The 12,122-nt window shown below is 46.6% G+C and overlaps 1 protein-coding gene across 1 annotated transcript; it reads left to right on the forward strand.

Moving 5' to 3' along the window:
• Window positions 1-210: 210 nt before the first annotated feature.
• On the forward strand, window positions 211-5,102 carry si:ch211-252f13.5. The gene is made up of 5 exons (XM_021590036.2): window positions 211-1,165; window positions 1,761-1,966; window positions 2,708-3,028; window positions 3,129-3,195; window positions 3,386-5,102. The coding sequence occupies exons 1-5, from the start codon at window positions 511-513 to the stop codon at window positions 4,948-4,950; spliced, it is 2,814 nt and encodes a 937-aa protein (XP_021445711.1). The 5' UTR covers window positions 211-510; the 3' UTR covers window positions 4,951-5,102.
• Window positions 5,103-12,122: the final 7,020 nt, after the last annotated feature.

Consider the following 12,122-nt stretch of genomic DNA (forward strand, 5'->3'; position numbering starts at 1 on the left):
AGCAATGCATGATAAATGAACCTCAGATTCCCTTGAAGTCTGAGAAAAATATGTAGATGAAGTATTTGAAATATCTACCACATGCATAGCATCAATAGAAATGAGTGACTCGGCACCGTGGTATGTCCGGGAAAGCTATGGGTTAATTTAAGACGGAAAGGAAACCTGTTGCCAATTAAGTGCACGAAATGCCACATGTTGCCTAGACACATCTTCAGATCGGCTGGAAGGATCAGTACATACCATATCCACTCAGGGAGAGAGAGGCTGGCAGTTCATTCATTTGAAAAGGTTCCACTCACTCCAAAAGGCTACATTAATTGAGAAGGTGTGGATGATCTGAAAGCAGTCTTTCCTTCGTGGGGAAACGCTACGATTTAAAACGCGAAGTGAACCAGGCAGCTTATTCCCCTGGATTCCGGAATGCGTAAAAGCACCTGATGGGATGCGCAATAAAATAGGCACAATTCTACGTTGGCTAAATAACTCTTCTTCTACATCGTGGATAATATGAAAATGACTATCATAACTCCATTGTTTCTGCTCTGCTTGACATTGTTGGTCGGCACAACCGAGAGTGTGGCAGAGATATGCAGGGGGACGCACTGTTTCAGCTCAGAGGACTGGACCAGACCTTGTACAGGGGCGCATTGCCAGCGGCGAACGGACGCAGCACCCCAACACTTAAACCCCGTAATGCAAGACAGGCAGGCGTTTGTTAAGCCCCTTTACCAGGATGCCCATACTAAACATCAGACCAGAAGTGCACAGGTACCATACACTGTCATCCAACCACATCGTGGTGGCACGGCCACAAGCGACACGCAGAAAGAAAACCCAAGATCCATTACCGCGGAGGTGTACCACCCCGGGTGCAAAGGAGGGAATTGTCAAGCTTCCCAGCCGCGACCAACGAGAACTGAGAGTGTCCCCCGGGAATGCAAAGGGATTGAATGTAAACTGCCACTCAGGATGCGACCCAAGCCGAAGCCTCAACCGTGCATTGGCGACAGCTGTGTCACTGGTGGTGGCGAAGACCCGAGAGGGCAGCAGCCCCCCCTGGTTCATGACAGAGCGGCGCAATTTCTTGGAGAATTTCCGGAGTTTGGATCAGAACGTGGTTCATCGCCTCTTGGAATACAGTTGACATGCGACATCAAACCAGGTTTAGCATGTGACCGTCTGATATACAGATTTTTCTACAATTAATTTTAAAAAGAGCATGCCCCCAAAGTAATTAATAGTTTAGCTAGCAATTAATGTTAGTAGAAAAATATATAATTTCAGTTTACACCCATGAGAGTTGACATGTACTCTGAGTGAATGCAACAATAACCAGCTGGCCAGTGTTACTGAACTATTTACAGAGGTACATAAACTCTGTGAAAACGTTATAAAGATAGCTGTAGTGTGGGATAATTTATACTTTTTGAAGTATTAAATGTAAGACAATTAGAGTTAATTTAACACTTGCAATTTTGCAATATAAATGAGGTAAAATAGAGGTAAAATAGAGAATAAAGGTATTAAACAACAGTGTATAGTTTCCTAGAATGTTTGAGTCTAGCAGGATTTACCACCAACTTATCACTGCAACCTTTAATAATTTAATAATTCAGTCTGAAAGGTATTTTTGTATGCCGTTTGAATATAACCCCCCCAAAAATGTATTTCACTATGTAAATTATCAATGTGATGAGTATTTGTGCATGTGGGTGAACACATGTATCCCTAGCTACCCTGTCCTCCCTCCAACACAGGCAACAATGAGGTGCCCTCGGAGGACACCCTGGTGCTGCAGCTGCGTCTGGCCAAGGGCCAGGAGAAGCTGGTGGAGGCACTGAAGGGCCAGCAGGAAGAGATCAGGGAGCTGCAGAGCAGACTGAGCCAACAGCAGGGGACGCTGGTCAGCCAGCAGAGAGAGATCCTGGAGGAGCAGAGCAGACTGAGCCAACAGATGGACCAGGTCTGGAACCACGTCTGAAACATTGTGGTTTCCCTTTGCTGGAGGGAAGATTTAATAGACATGATGCAACGCTTTGCTGTTGCCCGGCAACTTCAACATCTGCTGTGTTTATAATAATAGACCACTGGAAGGTTTAATTAATTACTTTTGGGCAACATTTTGGTCAATAAACGTTTAATAAAGTCTACCTAAAACCATCCAATAAAACAAACAAACAAAACTGTTATTGCAGGACTCTGAAGGAGCTTGCTCTGATGAAGGAGCTTGCTCTGATGAAGGAGCTTGCTCTGATGAAGGAGCTTGCTCTGGTGAAGGAGCTTGCTCTGGTGAAGGAGCTTGCTCTGATGAAGGCGGTTGCTCTGATGAAGGCGGTTGCTTTGATGAAGGAGCTTGCTCTGATGAAGGAGCTTGCTCTGATGAAGGAGCTTGCTCTGGTGAAGGAGCTTGCTCTGGTGAAGGAGCTTGCTCTGATGAAGGCGGTTGCTCTGATGAAGGCGGTTGCTCTGATGAAGGCGGTTGCTCTGATGAAGGAGCTTGCTCTGATGAAGGAGCTTGCTCTGATGAAGGAGCTTGCTTTGGTGAAGGAGCTTGCTCTGATGAAGGGTCTTGATGTGATGAAGGAGCTTGCTCTAATGAAGGCTCTTGCTCTGATGAAGGCAGTTGCTCTGAAATGCGTCAACATTATTGAAAGTTGCCATCCTGAACCTTTTTTCAGTAAATGTGTGTTTGGTCTCATCTCAGGTCAAGGCCCAGTATGGCCTACTCCTAGAGAATGTCAAGCAGATGTCCTTCCAGGGCATGCAGGAGGAGCTAGAGAGCCACATGGTGGCCCTCAGAGGCCAGGCCAGGGCCCATCACACCCAGGCCTACGCTGTGCACAAGGTGGACATGGAGGCCAGAGTGATGGATGTAGACCTCCCCGTGTTGGCCTGCAGGTCCTGTGGAGCGGAGGAGTACTGCGACTTCAGGACAGGTCGGCCGCAATGTGAGAGGTGCACCATCTGTCCAGCGGGCTTCTTCCTGGTGTCCCAGTGCTCCATCCATGCTGACAGGATATGCCAGGTGAGGCTATAAAAGCTTGAATATTCTAAATGTAGATGTACAAACACACCCATTCAGGAGTTGTATTATATTTTATGAATCATTATTTATATTTTTACAGGACAGAGATGAATGCCTTGAAGTAGCAAACCTGTGTTCAGAACAGAAGAAATGTCTAAACACGCCAGGTAAGAAGGGTTTAGACTGTTTGGCGAAAAACGCGTACTGTATCAGTGTTAACCTATTCCCAAATAGTTTTTAAAGAATATGCTACATATAACAATTCCTCTTCCACTCACTCTATAAATAGAAATGTACTACTTGTGTATGTGTGTGAGAGAGGGTTAACTTCTGTCCTTCACTGTTTCTGTGAACCAGGTGGATTCAGGTGCCAGGGCTTGTCTGACAGAGAGGCCAGCACAGGCTTGTGTGGACATGCCTACTTCTACAACTCGGAGATGGAGGAGTGTCAGGCCTGTCAGGAGTGTGAGGTGGAGCAAGTGGCCACACCCTGCACTTTCACGAGTGACACCATCTGCTCCACCCCCTCCTCCACTGACAGCAGCAGACTGTCCCTGTCCTGGGCTGGGGTTGTGACCCTGCCTCCTACCAAGAGCCACGCCCCTGGTCACGCCTTCCCCAACCTGCAGCTCCACATCCATGGGCGGGGCGACAGCAATCTGCTGGCCACCGAAGACGGCCATCTGGTGCTGCGACAGCACGGCCTTGTTTGGGCAGACGAGAACTTGGCCCTGAGCCATGGATGCCGCAGTTTCGTCCAGGTGTGTCTGCAGCTTAACACCAGTGACCTGACCGAGGGGCGGGACCTTAGTGGGGTCAGGGTGGAGCAGCGGGAAGTTAAGTCGCTCCAGAGTGCCAGTGTCAGTGGGGTGGCAGAAGTTGCTCCAGGAAGTATGCTCTCCCTGCTCCTCAGGAGTGCCAGCCACCATTGCAACCACACAAGCGATGGCCTGCACCTCCATGACCCATCTGTGGCCCCTCTCAGTCTCTTCTGGCTGTCCCACGATACCGGTGCCGTCGCCATGACTGCGCAGGCAGTGTCATCGGCGCACTACCACACCAACTACCGGCCCGCCTTCAAGACCACGTCCACCTCTGACCCGTACGTTGTGGGGCTGACTCATGATGGGCGTGGAGTGCGCTTCACCGAAAGTGGCACAGTGCGCTTTGTGTTCCAACAGGCACTCTACTCCATGGGCCAGGCGTGCGTGACGGAAGGCTTTCACCTGCTGGCCTACCTCAACCACAATGGTAGCAGCATGGAGCTGGCTCGAACATATAAGACTGGTGTCCACTATCGCGACACGTCCATCTCCCTGTCGGCTGCTACCATGGTCGGCCCCGGCGATACTCTGGGCTTTGAGATCCTCTCCCCGGGGCAGTGCAACATTCGCTACTTCGGTGACGACTCCGGCATCAGTGCCCTCAGTTTGGTGTGGATCCCCACTGCCATCTCCTCCGCCCTCTCCGCCTCCCTGGCACGCACAGGCTTGCCCTCCGGAGCGGTGCGCAACAAGCCCTTGTATTTCCGCCAGGTGAGCCCCCACATGCCGCAGATGCAGGTCGGGCTTCCAGGGAAGGGTCGCGCTGAACAAGGACGTGAGTTTGTCTTCACGGAGAGCGGGACAGCCAGCTTTGCACTGGACCTGAAGCTGATCCACTCCTGCAACCCGGTTAAAATCACCCTGCTCCGACATAGAGGCGAGGGGGCAGGGGAGGAGGGCAAGCCAGTGCCCCTGGCCCAGCAATTCGGGGGCCAGATGCCAGAGGGCAGTGGGTGGGCAAGTGTGGGGCTGCGGGCCTCCTTCCAGGTCCACAATGGCACGGCGGTTTTTGTCACATTGGACTGCGTGCGAGGACGCATCAATCAGATCAGTCATCAGGCGGGGAGCGGCGTCTCCATACTGTGGGTGGCAGCGTAGCCTAGTGGTTAGAGCGTTAGTTCGAATCCCCGAGCTGACAAGGTACAAATCTGTCGTTCTGCCCCTGAACAAGGCAGTTAATCCACTGTTCCTAGGCCGTCATTGAAAATAAGAATTTGTTCTTAACTGACTTGCCTAGTTAAATAAAGGTACAAAAAAATACAAAAAATATCACTAGTCTAGAAACACCAAACTAACAATACCTAAAGCATGGTTTACCAAATGTTTTACTTCTTCAATTAGCCTTTGATCAACAAAATTGGCCAATTTTAGCATGGTTTACGTCATGTATAAAAAGTACCCTTACATATCCTTACTTAAAATACACCAAAGGATGGTTTTGGTGAGTAGCAGAGAGAATATTTAAGCTTTATGGTCTTCTATGCATATTCTATACTGTATTTTGATATTATAAGGATGCTAGAATTAGCATTGTTATTCAACAATTCTTGGTATGAACCTTCTTTCATGTTGACATTTGCTGGGCGCATATCTTGTCTGTCTTGTATTTACAGTGTATAATTGAGTTACTGCATTGACGCCAGAGCTTTATAGAAGATACTTAAAATTCTTTTTGCTTTCATCAAGGATAATTTTGCAGGGCTGGTTTTACTCTGAAGTGTGTTAAGAACATATGTTTTAGGTTAGCCGCCATTTTCTAAATGTGAGTGTGTCCGCTGCATGCCTTAGTTAATGACCATTTTCAGGAGACCCAGAAAGGGTTTGTACACTCGTGTGGAGGTCCACTTGTGTTAGACCAGCCACAAAGAAGTGTGCATTAGCACGGGTTTAGAATTATACAGAGTTTAGAATTATACAGAGACTTCCTTCATCCACTATTTAGACCAGCAATTATGCCACCAGCCAAAGTGGCAGTCTTTAATGCCGTAATACATACTTTGTAAATATTAAAACAGAAAACACTGATTATGACACCAAACCTCATTCTTATTAAGTCACCTGCATTGCTTGCTGTTTGGGGTTTTAGGTTGGGTTTCTGTACAGCACTTTGAGATATCAGCTGATGTAAGAAGGGCTTTATAAATACATTTGATTTAAACACTCACTGCTTTAAACGCACAAGATTGTAGGCTATATATTTTAATAATGGTTGTTATATATTTAAGCATTAATGCCCGAGGGGGTGTGGCATATGGCCAATATACCACGGCGAAGGGCTGTTCTTGGATACAAAACTTCAATGTGCCTTATTGCTATTATAAACTGGTTCCCAACATAAATAGAACAGTAAACAAGTATTTGTGCATCATACCCATGGTATAATGTCTCATATATAATTACACACACACAGGTGAATGAAATGCTGTTTCAGCCAATCAGCATCCAGGACCCAAGCTACCCGGTTTATAATATGTATTATAACACATTATTATCTACGTTTTCACAGGATAATGTAATTCACAGGATAATGTATAAATGTTACTAGAAGCTGCCATGCTGTATGTCCCTAACCCTAATTCTAACGTAATCATAAAGACAGACAATCTGTCATACTGTATACCTTTTGTAATCACATGTATAGACCTGCGTTGTCATGAGACATGTCTGTCCTTATGGCTTGAATTAAACCCAGGTGTTGCCAGCAACAAAAAAAACCCAAAAAGACCCAGATGTTTTGCATTGCAGATCAAAAGACACAGCAGGTCTTTCACATTGAATTTAAAGAGTTAAAATGGCATTCGAAAGGGGTTAACAGTTTTCCAGTTATAACCTCTCCTCTCTCAGAATGTTTCCAATGCCTTGGCTAAAGATCAATACGTGCAATACTCATCATATGAAATTCAATTCAACAGAGCAGGGCACACAATGTGTGAAAACGTCACCCTATTCAGAGCATGGTATAGTTTTATGTATAGTTTTCATATTGCTGCAGACTAGGAGGGATTCATTAACTCATGGTCCTAGTGAAGCCAATGAGCTCGTCTGTGCATGTCATGAGATGTGATCTGTTGCTAAATAAAGAAGGACCAAAAACCTGCAGACTCACCCACATTAAAAAAAATACTACAGTTTACTATATAATACTACAGCACTTATAGAATTATGCAGTAAACTGTAGAATATACTACACATTGTAGTATACCTCGACCATATGTAGTACTTACAATAGGATATTGCTGAATACTATAGTAAATACTATACTAGTATAGTATACTACAGACCACAAAAGCACTATAATTTACACTACAGCGTGGGACTCCAACCCTGTTCCTGGAGAGCTACCCTCCAACCCTGTTCCTGGAGAGCTACCCTCCTGTAAGTTCACTCCAGCCCTGTTCCTGGAGAGCTGCCCTCCTGTAAGTTTTCACTCCAGTCCCAGTTGTAATTAACCTGATTCTTTATCAACTAGCTAATTATTAGAATCAGGTGTGCTAGATTAGGGTTGGAGTGAAAACCTACAGAACTGTAAGCTCTCCAGGAAAAGGATTGGAGATCCCTATACTGCATTATATATTTTGCATATACCCTGCCCATTCCCCTCCCTTATCCCAATGTTTGCCACCCGTACAGTAAGTGACAAAACTACATGCCAAGTATCGACAATATATCGTGTTCCCTACAGGTGAAAGAAAAGAGCATAATTTCTGAACTGTCCATTCAGACCTACAGGTTATTGAAGATATATATATAAAAAAAAAAATTAAAAAGTATTTTGTTCAGTAGGTTTCCTCAAAGGCAAAGCCACCATTGCTGTCAAAAAAACAAAACAACACTATAGTAAATACTTCAGCCATGTCTGCAAAAACACTACAGTAATTACAATAGTATATAATAGTTCTTACTACAGTATTTATACTATATAGTAAACTGTAAATACAGTCTTGTCCGCAAAACTACACTAAGCACTACCGTATTCACTGTAGTGTTTTTACGGACTTTAGTGAATACTACACTATTTAACTATAGAATACTATAGTATTTTTCTCCCACATGGGCAGCAGCTTTTCAGGAACAGAGGTGCCTATTTCTACTTCAAAAGGCTTCTAAATGGCACAGGTATTTGTAAAGGGCATGAAACAGGGAGGTACTATTTTAACTTAGTTTCTTTTTCCGTTGCAAAACGTTTCACTACAGTGTTCCCTACTGAACAGGACTCAGTTTACTTTACATTGATATACATCAGGCTCATTATATTGAGATCAACAATGTTGATGCTAATAGTAAGTAACTATGGGGGGGGGGGGGGGGGGGGAAATCGGGATCGTATTGGATCGGGATGATGTTTGTCACAGACTATTCCACATGACAGACTATTCCACATGGTCAAAAAGGGACAGAATTCAAAGAGCATGTCATCATGGGAGAAATGAAAACCACTCCACTTACGACTGGTGAGTTATAGCTATGATAAAAAAATTAAAAAGGCCAAAGTCCTTAACCTAGTGATGGCCCCTGTCTGGCCCCTCCCTGTCTGGGGACCAAGCCAGCCTCTCACGTCAGTGCTTCAACCACAGGTTAACGCAAGTGTCCAGTGTTTCCAGATTTCTATGGAAATATGACCTAGAATTAATCACAATACGTGTACAATTGTTTTCCTTCCCCAAAAAATTGCAATTAAGTATGTAAACAAATATTCTCTGTGTTGGAACGGGTGTGGGCGTACCCCCAACCACAGAAAGGGTGTGGGCGTACCCCCAACCACAGAAAGGGCGTGGGCGTACCCCCAACCACAGAAAGGGTGTGGGCGTACCCCCAACAACAGAAAGGGTGTGGGCGTACCCCCAACCACAGAAAGGGTGTGGGCGTACCCCCAACAACAGAAAGGTTGTGGGCGTACCCCCAACAACAGAAAGGTTGTGGGCGTACCCCCAACAACAGAAAGGTTGTGGGCGTACCCCCAACCACAGAAAGGGTGTGGGCGTACCCCCAACCACAGAAAGGGTGTGGGCGTACCCCCAACCACAGAAAGGGTGTGGGCGTACCCCCAACCACAGAAAGGGTGTGGGCGTACCCCCAACAACAGAAAGGTTGTGGGCGTACCCCCAACAACAGAAAGGTTGTGGGCGTACCCCCAACAACAGAAAGGTTGTGGGCGTACCCCCAACAACAGAAAGGGTGTGGGCGTACCCCCAACCACAGAAAGGGTGTGGGCGTACCCCCAACAACAGAAAGGGTGTGGGCGTACCCCCAACAACAGAAAGGGTGTGGGCGTACCCCCAACAACAGAAAGGGTGTGGGCGTACCCCCAACAACAGAAAGGGTGTGGGCGTACCCCCAACAACAGAAAGGGTGTGGGCGTACCCCCAACCACAGAAAGGGTGTGGGCGTACCCCCAACCACAGAAAGGGTGTGGGCGTACCCCCAACAACAGAAAGGGTGTGGGTGTACCCCCAACAACAGAAAGGGTGTGGGCGTACCCAACAACAGAAAGGGTGTGGGCGTACCCAACAACAGAAAGGGTGTGGGCGTACCCCAACAGAAAGGATGTGGGCGTACCCCAACAGAAAGGGTGTGGGCGTACCCCAACAGAAAGGGTGCGGGCGTACCCCAACAACAGAAAGGGTGTGGGCGTACCCCAACAACAGAAAGGGTGTGGGCGTACCCCAACAGAAAGGGTGTGGGCGTACCCCCAACAACAGAAAGGGTGTGGGCGTACCCCCAACAACAGAAAGGGTGTGGGCGTACCCCAACAACAGAAAGGGTGTGGGCGTACCCCCAACCACAGAAAGGGTGTGGGCGTACCCCAACAACAGAAAGGGTGTGGGCGTACCCCAACAGAAAGGGTGTGGGCGTACCCCCAACAACAGAAAGGGTGTGGGCGTACCCAACAACAGAAAGGGTGTGGGCGTACCCAACAACAGAAAGGGTGTGGGCGTACCCAACAACAGAAAGGGTGTGGGCGTACCCCCAACCACAGAAAGGGTGTGGGCGTAACCCCAACAACAGAAAGGGTGTGGGCGTACCCCCAACCACAGAAAGGGTGTGGGCGTACCCAACAACAGAAAGGGTGTGGGCGTACCCCCAACAACAGAAAGGGTGTGGGCGTACCCCAACAACAGAAAGGGTGTGGGCGTACCCCCAACCACAGAAAGGGCGTGGGCGTACCCCCAACCACAGAAAGGGTGTGGGCGTACCCCAACAGAAAGGGTGTGGGCGTACCCCCAACAACAGAAAGGGTGTGGGCGTACCCCAACAACAGAAAGGGTGTGGGCGTACCCCCAACCACAGAAAGGGCGTGGGCGTACCCCCAACCACAGAAAGGGTGTGGGCGTACCCCAACAGAAAGGTGTGTCATAAAAAATAAGAACGCTAGTAGACCAGCTCATCCTCTCTGAGGAAATATAACTTAAAAAAATAAATAAATCATTAAGTCTGTTTGAGATCCAAGTTTGAGGTTGATGCTTTGGCCACAAAGTATAAGTATAGGATGACTCAACATTATTTGGGTATGTGTTACCATAATATTTACTTTTAAAAAGTAACATTTTCACTGCACAGTTACTTTCAAGGTAGAGTCAGCGATGCACAAAGTTAACAGCAATATTTGGGTCAATTAACAACAACAACTAAGAGCATTGAAATGCAAGGCTAAACTTCACTATTTCTGGTCCCGCAGCAATCACGTAGTTATTGAAAGTGCACGTGTGCTGATACTATGAGTGAATTATAGTGCATCGTTTTGCTCATCTGTAAGATGTGCGGTGCTACTCGCGGCAATGTCAAAATGCCACTTTGCTTATTTGAAGTTTTTAGAAAAGACAGTGAATAAATGAAGATGGTTCACTCAGGCCACTTCCCATTGGGGGGGGGGGGGGGGGGGGGGGGGGGGTGGTCAGTTCCAGTCTGCTTTGGTTCTCCTATAGACACCAATGCAATAGCAGCTGGGTTTGGTCTGCTAAGTTCATTGACTAATGTAGCCAGAAAAAAATTAAGTCGTGGAGTGTCTCGCTTCCTCTTCAGTCTCTGGTTTACTGTTAAATTACACTTACCTAAGATGGTGTTGAAACACCCAGAACGTTAAGTGCACTAGATCATTATTTAGCTAGGTCCAGCATGTCCCAGTTAGCATGGCTGCTGCATGCAATGCTAGTGGAAATGGTTAGCACAGCTAGCTGTGTTCTCAAAACCACAAAAATGTCCTTCAGACCATTACAATAATATACACAGCCACACCATGTTTTCAGACTGTGTGTGGAACTTGTGAGACTATCACAATGTTTTTTTTGGCATGCGGGCAGAGTGAGAAGGCAATCAGGAAATGCTTCACAATTTAAATATTGTCAACTTTTACACATAATAACAAGTACAGTTTAATACAGATATACAATGTCAGTTCCTTTGAGCGACATGCTTTAATGCTTTTGAGAACAAAACTTCCACTACTAGCCCAGGAGATGCTGGACCAAAAAAAACACTTGCCTGCATGGAGGGATGACACCACCCGCCTAAGGTGGGAGACTTCACAAGAAAACTATCCCTTTAACAATAGGTGGGTTGTCCATTGACATCAATGCATGCGTCAATGCAAACATTGACGTTATGCTCATATCTCTAATTAGGATTCGGTCCTTGGGGAGTACCACACACGTGGCCTTCACAGCAGACGGGCCGGGGAGAAAGTGTGGTATCCACATGTTTCACAGACAGAAGACCAACTGCAAGTAGGAGAATGTCTGCTTTTGAGAACTCTTTTGTGATTGACACAATCACCCATCGGGTCACATTAACAGTGTCCCACTGACAAACAGTCCCAGAGGGTGAGAGAGAGGGAGAGGGAGAAAGAAAGACAGAGAGAAACTGAGAAAAATAGGAGGGGTAGACAGAGCGAAAAGTAGAGACAGGAGAGAAAGAGCTACAGTTACCTCCTGTGGAAGGATACAGTAGCCCTCTAGGTGATGATGCGCCATCTGGAAGGAGTTGGGGCTTGTTTGTGAGGCATCTCAGGCAAGCTTTTTCCTCAGTTTCCCTGTTAACGCTGTATATTCCTCAAGATAAAAAGGCTTACCCATATGATTTTCCTGAATGGCCATAGAAAAACATGTATTTGTGTTGTCCTGTAGGCATACAAAGGAAGTGGAAAAATCAATTACGAAGTGTACCTTCCGAAATCCTACCTCTTCAACAAGTACGTTAAGACATCCGAGTCTTATTCCCCCCCCCATTAAAGTAAATTTCAGGAAAACATTCTTAGAACTGTGACATGTGGTTCT

Source organism: Oncorhynchus mykiss, chromosome 28 (assembly GCF_013265735.2).
Source record: "Oncorhynchus mykiss isolate Arlee chromosome 28, USDA_OmykA_1.1, whole genome shotgun sequence".
Classification (NCBI taxonomy): Eukaryota; Metazoa; Chordata; class Actinopteri; order Salmoniformes; family Salmonidae; genus Oncorhynchus; species Oncorhynchus mykiss.

Excerpts from the sequence above, each read along its gene's own strand:
- si:ch211-252f13.5 (XM_021590036.2), top strand. The coding sequence starts at position 511 with ATGAAAATGACTATCATAACTCCATTGTTTCTGCTCTGCTTGACATTG. Across the intron at positions 1,967-2,707 it reads TGAGCCAACAGATGGACCAG|GTCAAGGCCCAGTATGGCCT; the intron begins GTCTGGAACCAC and ends GTCTCATCTCAG. Across the intron at positions 3,029-3,128 it reads ATGCTGACAGGATATGCCAG|GACAGAGATGAATGCCTTGA; the intron begins GTGAGGCTATAA and ends ATATTTTTACAG.